The 13,198-nt window shown below is 44.2% G+C and overlaps 2 protein-coding genes and 1 non-coding gene across 3 annotated transcripts; 1 reads left to right on the top strand and 2 right to left on the bottom strand.

The window, feature by feature from the left end:
• Window positions 1-6,958: 6,958 nt before the first annotated feature.
• LOC127314875 (endo-1,3;1,4-beta-D-glucanase) lies at window positions 6,959-9,515 on the top strand. Its single transcript, XM_051345404.2, has 7 exons — window positions 6,959-7,326; window positions 7,930-7,952; window positions 8,085-8,207; window positions 8,491-8,581; window positions 8,688-8,777; window positions 8,904-9,004; window positions 9,234-9,515. Exons 1-7 carry the CDS (start codon window positions 7,059-7,061, stop codon window positions 9,402-9,404), a joined length of 867 nt encoding a protein of 288 aa, XP_051201364.1. The 5' UTR covers window positions 6,959-7,058; the 3' UTR covers window positions 9,405-9,515.
• A 262-nt stretch (window positions 9,516-9,777) lies between these two features.
• On the bottom strand, window positions 9,778-9,850 carry TRNAE-CUC (transfer RNA glutamic acid (anticodon CUC)). The gene has a single exon. It is a non-coding gene; the product is annotated as a tRNA-Glu (tRNA).
• Window positions 9,851-10,366: 516 nt separating this feature from the next.
• LOC127314883 (cytochrome b-c1 complex subunit 9, mitochondrial) lies at window positions 10,367-12,214 on the bottom strand. Its single transcript, XM_051345413.2, has 3 exons — window positions 12,015-12,214; window positions 11,866-11,913; window positions 10,367-10,645 (listed from the first exon to the last, which is right to left on the bottom strand). Exons 1-3 carry the CDS (start codon window positions 12,105-12,107, stop codon window positions 10,595-10,597), a joined length of 192 nt encoding a protein of 63 aa, XP_051201373.1. The 5' UTR covers window positions 12,108-12,214; the 3' UTR covers window positions 10,367-10,594.
• Between the last annotated feature and the right edge of the window lie 984 nt (window positions 12,215-13,198).

Raw genomic sequence — 13,198 nt, 5'->3', positions numbered from 1 at the left:
CCTTCTTCACAATAAAGACATCATCATCTACGTGGCATCGCCGTTTAGGACATCCTTCTTCATTTGTGGTTCAACAAGTTCTTAGGAGAAATAAAATAGTTTACACCCCAGAGAGTACTTCATATGTTTGTGATTCTTGTCAGTTAGCCAAGAGTCATCAGTTGCCATATCATGTGTCTTCTAGTGTCTCTACTACTCCCTTGGAGCAAGTATTCTCTGATGTATGGGGTCCTGCCCCTCTCTCTGTGGGAAAATATGCATACTATGTAAGCTTTATCGATGATTTTAGTAAATTTACTTGGATATATTTACTTAAGAAGCGATCTGATGTTTATTAAGCTTTCCTTAATTATCAGCAATATGTTGAGCGCAAGTTTGATAGAAAAATTATTACCATGCAAACTGATTGGGGAGGCGAGTGTGAGAAATTAAATGGTTTCTTTCAAAAAGTTGGCATCACTCATCATGTATCATGTCCACATGCTCATCAGCAGAATGGTTCTGCTGAAAGAAAACATCGTCACATAGTTGAAGTTTGCCTTGCATTACTTGCAAATGCTTCCATGCCTTTAAAATTTTGGGATGAGGCTTTTATCACTGCTACCTTTCTGATAAACTTACTTCCCAGCAAAGTACTAGATTTTGACACCCTTACTGAACGTCTCCTTCATGTCACACCTAACTATGATGCCCTTCGAACTTTTGGCTATGCTTGTTGGTCCAATCTTCGCCCCTACAACAAACGAAAGCTTGCCTTCCGTTCCAAACGGTGTGTTTTTCTTGGGTACAGTCCCCTTCACAAGGCTGTCAAATATCTTGATGTCTCCACTGGTAGAATATATGTCTCCCGTGATGTTGTGTTCGATGAAAATGTTTTCCCTGTTGCCTCCCTTCATCCTAATGCCGGTGCCCTTCTCAAACAACAAATATTGCTTCTACCAGAGGGTACACAAAATATTGATAATCATGTGCCTATTATTGTGCCAATTACTGATGTGCAGCAGATTGAGGAAACAACAGAAACAAACGGCGGTGAAAATGCTCTTGAAAATGATCCAGAAATTGCATTTGAAACTCAGGCAGAAGAAGATGAAGTTGGCGCTGAATACGATGGTGATCCTCTCCGACGTTCTCCTGGTCACCGGGATCCTGAGGCAGATTCTGGCGCCCAGTCTCCATCGCGTGGCCACCACACGCCCGCATCGTCCTGTCCCGAGGTAGCACGTGGTCCCTCCTCACATGCACGGTCCCCGTCGCCTCCTCCCGAGGTGGAAGAGCGTGGAGAACATTCGCCTGACCCTCCTTCACCTGTAGAAGAAAACATACCATATCTAACAGTACCGTCAGTATATTTCTTTGGATTACGTATACCTTTGTAAAGACGTATACGAGCTCCAATAGTTTGTACCGGGGATGGTGGATCCTCGAGTATATTTGAACTTGATTCACCATCATTTTCATTATTCCCATCATCATTATTGAATTACCAATGTGACTAATGTGCAACCTGTGCCTTCAGCAGTGCGGACATTGTCTTGCCCATGGTACTTGTTGGCAATGTGAAGCCTGTTCAACTCACTGGTAATGTGATATGTGGCAAAAGAATCAGCATACCAATTTGTATCAACACCATAGGAGGCAAGATGTGCTCCCTTTTCTGCACCATCCCTCTTCTTCTTGTCATCAGAATAACGCCACCAACATTCATTTGCAGGATGTCCATGTTTCTTGCAGATTTGGCATTCAGTATCAAGCTACTTGGTGGGTACACGGTCAAAGCGGTGTCCACCACCTTCATTGCGTCTGTCACGATGCTCATCACGCCGATCCCCACGGCGATCATCATCTCGGCGATCATCACGGCGCCAAGTGCGGTCATCTTCTCGAAGCTCATCACGGCGCCAAGAGTTGCGGTTATCATCACGCTCACGGTACCGGTCACCACCACCTCCTCCTCGATAGTATCGGTAACGATCACCACCACCACTTCCACGAGAAGGAGGAGGAGTGCGGCCACGTGGGGGTACATAGCCACGGTGAGCCAGGTTTGTCGAGGAGACAAACATGTCGTTCTCTTCAACACCGTTGCGCATATCATATCCGCAGAGTTGCTCATAGAAATCATCCATGGTGGTGCTCGAATTTCCGTGGACCGACGTAATGAGAGAGTTGTATTCCAACTTGTCCAGACCATGCAGAAGATAACCCAGCAGTTCATCATCTCCAACAGGTTTTCCAAGTGCTGAAAGCTCGGACGCAAAACCCTTCATCTTGGTGTAATATTGATCCGCTGTCATGGTAAGCTTCTTGGTGACATTGAGTTTTTCACGCAAGTGTTGAGCCTTAGTGCGGGATGCTGTTTTGAACATGGCATTGACAGCAGCCCATGCAGTAGCAGTAGTGTCCATGCCGAGCACATGCGACAGGAACTCCGGTGACAGCGAATTCAAGAGGAAACGCAACACATGCTCGTCCCGGGCAATCTAGGTCACGTATGCAGGGTTCTCCACCTGAACCTTCTTCCTATCCGAGTCCTTGATGTCTACGCACGCTTCTATTCCTGTAGACAGTGTTGGGCCTCCAAGAGCAGAGGTTTGTAGAACAGCAGCAAGTTTCCCTTAAGTGGATCACCCAAGGTTTATCGAACTCAGGGAGGAAGAGGTCAAAGATATCCCTCTCAAGCAACCCTGCAATCACGATACAAGAAGTCTCTTGTGTCCCCAACACACCTAATACACTTGTCAGATGTATAGGTGCACTAGTTCGGCGAAGAGATAGTGAAATACAAGTAGTATGAATGAATATGAGCAGTAGTAATGGCGCCAGAAAAGTGCTTGCTGGCGTGCAGTTGATGGTAGTAATATTGCAGGAAGTAAACACGCAGTAGAACAGTAAAGAAGCAGTGTTTGCAGTATTGGAAACAAGGCCTAGGGATCCTACTTTCACTAGTGGACACTCTCAACATTGATCACATAATAAATAAGTTCTCTTCCTTTGTGCTACATATACTCTTGTTTGATAATGAACACCATTCGTTGTGTAGGGCTACAAGAGCACCTCAATGCCGGAGTTAACAAGCTCCACAACATTCGATATTCATGTTTAAGTAACCTTAGAGCATAATAGATCTTTGCAATCTAAACCGAGTACTAACATAGCATACACACTGTCACCTTTACACTATGAAGGGGGAATAAATCACATCAATACTATCATAGTAATAATTAACTCCATAACCTACAAGAGATTATGATCATAACCTACGCCAAGAACTACACGATGCACACACTGTCACCATTACACCGTGAAGGAGGAATAGACTACTTTAATAACATCACAAGAGTAGCACATAGACTAATAGTGATACAAAGCTCATCATATGGATATCAATCATGCAAAGCAATTCATGAGATCATTGTATTGGGGTACAGAGAGAGAGATTAACCACATAGCTACCGGTACAGCCCTTAGCCTCGATGGAGAACTACTCCCTCCTCATCATAGGAGACAGCAGCGGTGATGAAGATGGCGGTGGTGTTGATGGAGATGGCGGTGATGTCGATGAAGAAGCCTTTCGGGGGCACTTCTCCGTCCCGGCGGCGTGCCGGAACAGAGACTCCTGTCCCCCAGATCTTGGCTTCGCGATGGCGGCGGCTCTGGAAGGTTTCTCGTACCGTGGCTTTTCCGTCTCGAGGTTTTAGGTCAGAGACCTTTATATAGGCGAAGAGACGGAGTCGGAGGGCTGACGAGGCGGTGACACAATAGGGGGGCGCGGCCCAGGCCCTGGCCGCGCCACCCTGTCATCTGGTGGCCCTGTGGCCCCCCTCTGCTGGCTCTCGGGTGTTCTGGAAGCTTCGTGGAAAAATAAGATGCTGGGCATTGATTTCGTCCAATTCCGAGAATATTTCCTTACTAGGATTTCTGAAACCGAAAACAGCAGAAAACAGGAACTGGCACTTCGGCATCTCGTCAATAGGTTAGTTCCGGAAAATGCATAAAAACGATATAAAGTGTGAACAAAACATGTAAGTATTGTCATAAAACAAGCATGGAACATAAGAAATTATAGATACGTTTGAGACGTATCAATCCTAAACTTCAATGGTCTTGATATGTGCACAATCCGAGCCATCAAGGAGGCCCATGACTTTGGCGCCTCGGAACACTGGGACAATCAGGGCTTGCCATAGCAGAAAGTTGTTCCTTGTGAGGAGTTGCATCGGCGGACTGCCTAGGGCAGCAGCCAGGGTTGAGCTTGACGAGGAGGAGCTCATGGTGGTCCGATCTTAAACTAGGGTTTGGTGATTTTATGTAGAGGGATGATATCCAGCAGCAGCGGTGACTGCGAACAGCAGTGACGGCAACTGCATGTTGTAGATGTCCGGCGGTGGCGTCTTCAGCGACGGCGACGATGGAGGTTGTTCTGGTGATCGCGGAGGCTTTGAGGCAGCAGCAGCTCGGGGTTTTTGGTTGTTGGTTGTCTGCTTGTTTGTGTCTTGGCGGCGGCGGCACAGAGGATCTCGGTGGCGGCGGCAATGTTGATGCTATACAGTGGCGGCGGCTGAAGAGCAGCAGCGGCGGCAGCTAGGTCATGGGAAGAGTGGCTCTGATACCATGTCAAATACAATGACTCGAACCGTACTTGAGTCCATACGGGTTGCGTGTTATATATGGGGCACAAAGGACGGTTTAGGTTTAGTACAAGGAGAGGTATCCGTATATACATACAATACGGAAAACTATATAACCTATTACATTTAACATCAATAACTAGAGAGAGCCAGGAAATTACCTTTGGTATCAACTGTTTAAGTTCTCGATCACAGGATGAACAGAACCAATATTCCAGCAAGATTGATTTGTACTGAACCAGAACTTGTCTCCTATTGATTGATCCTGGTTACATGAGGTTGGGGAAGAAACAAGCTGCTAGAGTATTCTCAGTCGCTTATATGAAAAACCAACTGAAACCCTTAACATTGCCCCAGGCAACATAGTCCATTAGATCATGGATGTGTTTCAAAACCATCTTACCAAGCACATGACCCACCACCTTCACAGCCAGATCTCCTCAGACCACCTAGTAGCAAAAGGAAGATCTTTCCCCATTAGAACCTCGGGCAAACTTAATAGGCTAGTACCAGAAGAGATTTTCGGGTTACTCTGCATCGTGCACACGTCCACCAGAGGCATTGCTATGTAAGGAAGTTGTAAAGGCATCTTCATCGGCCGGAAGCAAACGGGCCGCAGTGTCTGCATCAAAATGGACATGTTGAGGTCAATACTCCAGGCCAGTGGCTGCCGCATAATGACTGCCCTGTCCATGGCGACTCATTTGCGGCCCCAATTTGGGTCACAAGTCGTTGACATAGCACGGTTAACATGAGCATGTCTACGCCCTTCGCCCTTGGGCCCGTTTGACGGTGACCTGCTCGCTTTGCTTCTGCGAGCCAGGCAGGCGGCATCCTGACGGTTCTCTGCGTCGCGGTAATGGCGCTGCCTTGGTTCCGTGCACCATAACTGGCGCGGGCGGCGCTGGCTTCCGCGCCAGGCATTCAAGACAAGGCAACCTGCCCACCGGGTAGCAGGCCACGTCCACTTCTTGCCACGCCATTGCGAGACATTAGAGATACACATGATCATTTAAGATGGAGATTTGGGTCAAACCAAATTGTGCTTAAGTTCTTAACTTGAGCTTGTTCCCCATGAATAAATGTATATTAGTCTTCGTATCTCTCAAATGTTGAAAAATTCAATATGGATATATAATATCAAAAACACATATGGTCATATTATACCTAATACGAGATACAAATCCTTTGAGAGGTAGGGAAGATGGTGAAGTGATAGATGGACCTGAAGTTTCATATCTACCATTGGAGCACTCATATGTCTTCCATTATACGTCAAACATGGTATTATGTTTGTTGGCAATTTATTGAGAGTGCAATTCCTCGAAAGGTATAAAGTTTGTGTATGGAATATTCTCAAATATATCCAAGACACAAAAGTCTTGATTAAATCTAGTATGAAAATCAAGATGGGACCAAGGTGTGATATATGATAGTGGCTAACTATATGATCCCAGTTTTTACTGGAAGAGTATTCATAAAAAAGTCTTCAGAACAGACTCTAAATGGATCCTTCCAGTGATCATTTTGTAATATTTTGAAACATCACAAGCCGTATGGCTTCGCTGAATGATTGGCCACATTTGAGATCATGTGGAGCAAGACGTGTATGGCTTCGCTGAATGATTGGCCACATTTAAGATCATATGGAGATTCATTGGAATCACTAATCGTTATCTACCAAGATAATATCACTTGTATTGCTTATGGGTTATATTTATCCTCATGAATTACAAAAATGTAAGATGTTAATTTGCAAACAAAATATTGTGATATTCACAGTATCCTTACCAATGAATGGATCTCCCACACTGACAATGAAATAAGAGAATCATTTTATCTATTCCTTTGTGTCTCTTCCTTATGTACTACAACAAGTATCACACAAAATAGAAACGTGTGTGAGAGCCACGGGGTCGTGCGCCAAGGCGCCCCTGAATCTGGTAGACGGAAAGGCTGGGTTCGCACCTTGCTTGAACCCGCCACCCAAAAGTTTGGGTATGTGCTCTATTGGTGTATTTTTATTTGGTAATTTGTAGAAAATTGCACATAGAATCTATTTCATGATTATATCGTTTTAGATGCTGACATCCTGCATAATACTTTTGTCACCTCTCTGTCTCATCCTTAATCATGCTAAAACGTCATCGTTGCCATGATTAAATAGCAAAGTACTCCTAGTATGCAATATGTCATCGCGTATAACATTTTGTTAACAATTGTCATCGCGTAAACATATAACAATATCCAAGTCAGAACCTAAAACCAAACATCCCCTTAAATAAGGAAAATAACGCCTCACGTTGTTTGACGCGACACACTAGCTACCAGTCAAGTCTCAAGTGTTCGTTCACCTCCGATCCCTATCTACCCGTTGGACCAGGCAAAAGCCGGTGAGCCCTCACTTCGCTCACCCACCAGGACACCATGGACGCTGCTACGACGGTGCGGTCGTCCCTGCTGACGTGCCTACTCTTCGTCTTGGCCGCAGCGCTCGCCCCGGCTGCTCCGGCTTCACGGCTCGTGCTCCCGTCGCCGACCCGCTCGCACCTGTCGTGCCTTGACAACCCTCCCGACCTGACGGCCGCGGGCGACGAGGCGGGCGAGCTCGTCGCCGACCTCGGTGGCCTCCAGGCCTACGTGACCGGACCCCGCAGCTCTGCACACGCCATCATCCTCGCCTCCGACTACTACGGTAAGTTAACTTCTTAATTCCAGGCTAACAAACAGACTGTATCAGCCCTGTGGCCGCCGTATTTCTATCAGATAGCCTTTTATAGCTGTATTGGTGTTTTGGCCTCTTCTTCTACGAAATATGATACGCTCTTGAAGATGTGTCCTCAAAAAATGGGTTCTCAAATACTCCATCATGAATAAGTTTTTTTTTAAGAGAGTCAAGCTAAATGAAGTTTGACCGAAATTTTAGGAAGAACTATCAGTAACTATAAAATTGTATGAAATTGTGTCAATTTTGTATTGTTATGATTTTTTTCCAAAAACTTGATCAATCTTTACATAGTTTGACGTTTAGAAAAAAAACATAAGGAACGGAGCTAGTAAACAAATAGACAGTACCATGCTATGCGTATGTACGGTTTAGTTGATATATGCTTTTATTCTCCGATGGTTGATTTATTTTCGACTCTGTGTGATCCTGAATTGTAGTAACTTGGATATTGAACTTCTTTAATAAATTTTTGTGCGCATCAATTGATGCAGAGGGTGAGTATTATTCCATTTTTCCAAAAAGAAGATATGCGTATGTGATTGTGATCCCCACTCTTCGACTTATCTGCAGGTTTCCAAGCACCTAAACTGAGGTACGTACCATGTTGCATTGGCTGCAAAAGAAAAACTCCTTTGCTTATTTCTCTCCTAACTTGTTCCATCCTGCCTGCAATTTCAATTCCACTTTTGTGAGGCCAAGCTAACACAATGTATAACTTATGTTCAAAAATAGCGGATCAAGTTGCAGATGAAGGATACCTGGTCGTGGTTCCTGATCTGTTGCATGGGGACCCTTACACTGACGAGGCCAAGATTCCATTTGAAGAGTGGATAAAAACCCACTCTCCGGTTCGTTGGATTTCCTATATCGTCCTGCTTTTGTATTGCTTTTACTCTGCCCATAGCTCTTGCCATCCGTTTCGGAAAGCACATTTATGAAAAAAAGATACACACTTCCAGCACAATGTACGAAAATATTTGATATCTTCTGAATTTTATCAAGCACACTTAAATTTTGCTGGGAAAAGAACGCTTAATCATGATAAACTCTGCAGTTTTTTATCTCAATGTTTCAATCTCTGAATATGAAACATAACAGCACTAGTTTCAACCTTCTTGATTGCCATTACAGGTTGAAGCAACTGAAAACACCAAAGCGCTTATTGCTGCGCTAAAGGAACAAGGGGTATCTGCAGTTGGCGTTGGAGGTTACTGCTGGGGTGGTGAGTTAATTTACACCTATCACCTATGACACGAACACTGAGGGTCTTCTTTACTTAATTTCTGCCATTCTTGAACAAACTACTCCATTTGTGTCTTCCATAACAGCAAAGGTGGCCGTGGAGCTATCAAAGTCTTCAGAGATCGAAGTAGTTGTCATCTTGCATCCTTCACTAGTGACCGTCGATGACATGAAGGGTGTGTCTTATTTCCCTTTCACTTAGTTAGGGTTTTTTCAGTAGACATTTTTCTTAAAAATTCATATTCACCAAGAGTATGCACACTGCATATCATTTTCTCTAACTTCAGTTTATGGCATGTCAGAGGTCAAACACCCCATCGAGATTCTCGGAGCAGAGTTTGATGGCATTTCTCCACCGCCACTGCTGCACCAGTTTGAACAGGCGTTATATCAGAACAAAAGGGTAGGTTCTTACTAGTTTCATTTCATCTGATTCTGATATCTGGTCTACTTACTTCTTTGCCCCCTTCTGAGTTCATCGAAGCTCATAATTCTTCAGTCACCAGCATAATACCTCCTATCTGCAAATCTTAGTTTCAGTATGCTCTGGTCACTTTTTTTGTAAAGTTTACAGCTATTACTCTACCAAATTAGCATTGAGCAAACACTGAATTTAATCTGCAAAATGGCAGATTGACCACTTCTTGAAGATATTCCCAGGCGTGGGCCACAGCTTCGCTTCCCGATACGACGCCAACGATCCGTTCGCCGTCGAAACAGCGGAAGAAGCCCGTAAGGACATGGTCACGTGGTTCAACAAGTATCTGAAGAAGCACAAAGAGCTTTCGCTCCACGAATCCTAGAGAACACTGATCGTCTCCAGTTGTGCTCAATAAATTAGTTCGGTGTCTCTCTATAAATTGGACATCACTGCACATCTTGCAACGCCTAGCTTGGCCATGTGCGCAATTTTAGGCACGCAGTTTCTTTTTCTATGGTTTTCTGTTTCCCTTGTAAACTAGGAAACTACTGTATTTTTCTATTTGAGTGCAGCACAAGGCCTGACTTTTACAGAAAAAAAAATGAATTTGATTCAGCTGCAACTTCCTATAAGCATAATAACGTGCGACTAAAAGAGAAAGTGATACAGGTCCTGCGAGTGATGAGTAAACATGGAAGTTCACTTCACAAACTGGAAGATTATAAACGATAAGCCAAAAACAAAATTAGCAAAATTTCCGTCGCCGGGACTTGAACCCGGGTCTCTCGGGTGAGAGCCGAGTATCCTAACCACCTAGACTACGACGGATGATGTTATTCATTAGGTACTCGCTTCTACTGTTTATATACTATCCACAGTACTGCACTGTAATCGAATCAAAAGGACGATACATGGTGACATGCCTGCGCCGAAAGAGCGAATAGCACGACCAGATTTGTGATCGATCTCCTTGATGAGCGCAAGGCGTAAGCATATCAAGCTGTCCAGACCAAATGAATCTTCAGTTTGGTTAAGCCACACCTGAACTTGTCAACTTGCATGTTTTAGGTTCATTTGTGACTTGCGAGGGATTTCTTGCCAACGCACAAACGGCAATGATTTTTGTAAAGTTACAGTCAAAGTTGCCTAACAACAAACATAGTTTTCTAATCTTTATCAAATGACTTCCCTCGCTAGTATCTTATTTATAAGATCCGAACGAATCCAAAGTTGCCAGCAGCTAACAAAAACTCTTCTTAAGATGATACCAGGAAAGCAAGGAAACAAAGGTACCTTCCGAACATTGATTAGCATGTCCAGATGAGATGAACGACAACACAACAATTGAAAAAGAGAAACAACTCGTATTGATAGCTTGGATAGAGTTTGAACTGATTCCAGATAGACCATTCATAACAATCACATGGCTGTGGAACAGGTTTCTGACATAGTTCCGTGCTCAAAATGATTGAATTAGGAGTTTTACAATATTATTGTGCCAAAGGAAAATGCCAAAACATGGAGATTTATGAGTCGAACAGAAGATCATGGGAAGTCTGCCCTTCGATGTTTTCACTCCTCAACCGGCCTTTGCCCCAGACCCGTTATGTCTTCATACCGTTTCTGCATTTCCAAATGATGAATAATTGTCAACCAGGTGACCACAAGTATTTGACAGATTTAGCATGTAATTTAACTAAATAACACAAAGCTCTACAAAATCATAATCCATGAGTGAACAGTGATACCAACATACAGTACCAATGAACTAGTTTTCAATAAGCGCTCCACCAGCATCCGGTAATGCTGAGCTAATGCATGCACATTCATTTCTCTAGCGTGTAGAAATATACAAGAGACTAGTGTGTCTGAAAGAACTACTGATAATATGCAGAATCAGAAGCTATGCACCTGACAGTGAGAAAATTAGGCTAAAGGGGATGTACGAAAGAAATTCAAAAGGTTTGCTAACTGAAATTATATGATGTAGTCTTATGTTCAGAAATATAGGTTAAAGGAGATGTATGAAAGAACTACTGAACTATAGTTACTGAAAAACTCGTTAGATGCTACTACTACTACATAGGCATATAATAGCATGCTAGGACATATGAGAAGGATTAATCAGCACAGACGGTAATAGAAACTTCACCAGAAGAAACATGGTCAAAAGTATGTTATGGTTGTGATTCAATGACTGCAAAAGCTATGCATACATTTGCGAGCCACACGCACTAGTTCATCTACTATGAGTCAATGGTTAATATCCTATCAGATATGCATTTCCTCCCATCCAATTCATACTAATAATATGGAGCCAGATTGTGTACATCCCATGGTTTTGCTGAATTTAGCTATTCACCGGCAGTTATTTTACATTGCCAACCGAACATTTATTTTCATTTGCTTGCTATGCGACAAGATGACCAATCACATGAATAAAACCACAACCTTTCAACTTAAAAATAGTTTCAATGAGATATTCAGAATAAACTAGATAGCCATTTCGATTTATTTTAGTGATTCAGTTGGTGCTGCAAAGATGAATGATGCACCTATATGTCCTTCCAGGTGGCATCGCACTTCAAACAAAGTAAATCAACAGAAGCAATCAATCAAAGCAATGTAAATCCCGTCATTTCGCAGGAAAAATAAGAACCACTCAACAGACTATTTCCATTTGTATCATGCAATAGAACAAAATTGGGCATACACCATTCTGATCGAACGACTGTGGATTGTAATCCCTACTATGCGAATCAGAGATGAAAGATCTAGCACCCCACGGATCAAGCAAGGTCAAAGGAAGAAACGAGAGGCGGGCCCGGGCGAGAGAATATTACCCCGAGGTTGTTCATCTGCCAGACCTTGTTGACGCCGTAATCCACCAGCTGCAGGCAAATCAAATCGTTTATATCACGAGGCCGAATCGAACAGGGCGCGAGGACGCGCAGATCTGGAGATGGGGAGATCGGAAAGAGGGGCGGCTTACCCGCTCGCCAGCGAAGGCGCCGACGACGACGAAGGTGACGTACACGCCGTTGCGGCGCATCACCAGCTTGTACATGCCTTCCCAGAGACCCATCGTCGGCGGCGGCGGCGGGATGCGCGGGGGACGGTGGAGGTTGGGCACGCGACGACGGACGGAGCAGTTGTGTTTCTGTGAGCGTTTAGGATGGGAGTCTCTCGGAACCTCAGGCGATTTCTACCTTGTGTTTCTTAGGTGGGCTGCTCTCCTTCCATCCGGCCCATTGCGTGTCTTCGGACTCCTCAGCTCGGCTACCACTAGAATGGGGCCCATACGGCCCACTACATCGCTATAGTCCCTGGTATATGCGCAGGAGGCCAGGAGGAGAGGAAACCAGTTCGGCCCACTATCATACTATTCAATCCTTGAAAAACCTCTTCTACCTGTCGATCAAGTGTCATTCGAAAACTCTAAAAAAAGGCCGACCTTTGCAAAGGGAAGACAACTCGTTCCGCACGCGACAAGTGGCGCGCTGTGGTGCCAGAAAATCTCTAGGAAGTGGTCTCCCTGCTCGCCACGTGTCGCAACGAGAAGCAAAGTGGGGATGAGGGAGGAGAGAGAAGGCAAAGGGGGCTGCGTTTTTCCCTTTATTTTCTAGATTCGTTTTTTTAAAATGAAATATCTTGAGAACCGTAAGTCCAAATTACAAACCGTTTTCACTTTTGAGATCCTCGCGTCGAGATCTTCAAAACTAGATCCCATATTGATAGGTTCCGGCATACTTTTTTTTCGTACTTCTAATGGTAGTATGGTTGTACCTGTGCTTTGTACCTAACTGTACTCGTGTTTCAACTGATAAGTACCTCTGTTTTTTAGTGTGTTTGGTGCAGTTTTTCCCTTTAGTACTCGTCCGTGTGTTACCTGTACTTACTCGTGTGCGCGACTGTACTCGCTCGTGTGTGCGACTGTACTTATGTACATGTACTTGCTCGTGTCTTGTATCGTACTGCTCGTGTGAGCGATCAGACTGATCGTGTATGTATTTCATCTCGTGTACGTGATCAGATTCTGTTCATGTATTCGTGTACACGCATTTGCTCGTGTGGGCGATTGTACCTGATCGTGTACGCTACTGTACTTATGTACATGTACTTGATCGTGTGAGCAATTGTACCTGTTTGTGTGCGCTTTTGTACTTGTACTCGCAC

This window comes from Lolium perenne, chromosome 1 (assembly GCF_019359855.2).
Source record: "Lolium perenne isolate Kyuss_39 chromosome 1, Kyuss_2.0, whole genome shotgun sequence".
NCBI classification, from domain to species: domain Eukaryota; kingdom Viridiplantae; phylum Streptophyta; class Magnoliopsida; order Poales; family Poaceae; genus Lolium; species Lolium perenne.
This window is presented reverse-complemented; position numbering and strand designations above follow the sequence as displayed.

Coding starts and splice junctions, on each gene's coding strand:
- LOC127314875 (XM_051345404.2), top strand. CDS start 7,059: ATGGACGCTGCTACGACGGTGCGGTCGTCCCTGCTGACGTGCCTACTC. Junction 7,953..8,084: donor TCCAAGCACCTAAACTGAGG/TACGTACCATGT, acceptor AACTTATGTTCA/AAAATAGCGGATCAAGTTGC. Junction 8,778..8,903: donor GACCGTCGATGACATGAAGG/GTGTGTCTTATT, acceptor ATGGCATGTCAG/AGGTCAAACACCCCATCGAG.
- LOC127314883 (XM_051345413.2), bottom strand. CDS start 12,107: ATGGGTCTCTGGGAAGGCATGTACAAGCTGGTGATGCGCCGCAACGGC. Junction 11,914..12,014: donor GCGCCTTCGCTGGCGAGCGG/GTAAGCCGCCCC, acceptor ATTTGCCTGCAG/CTGGTGGATTACGGCGTCAA. Junction 10,646..11,865: donor GGCAGATGAACAACCTCGGG/GTAATATTCTCT, acceptor TTGGAAATGCAG/AAACGGTATGAAGACATAAC.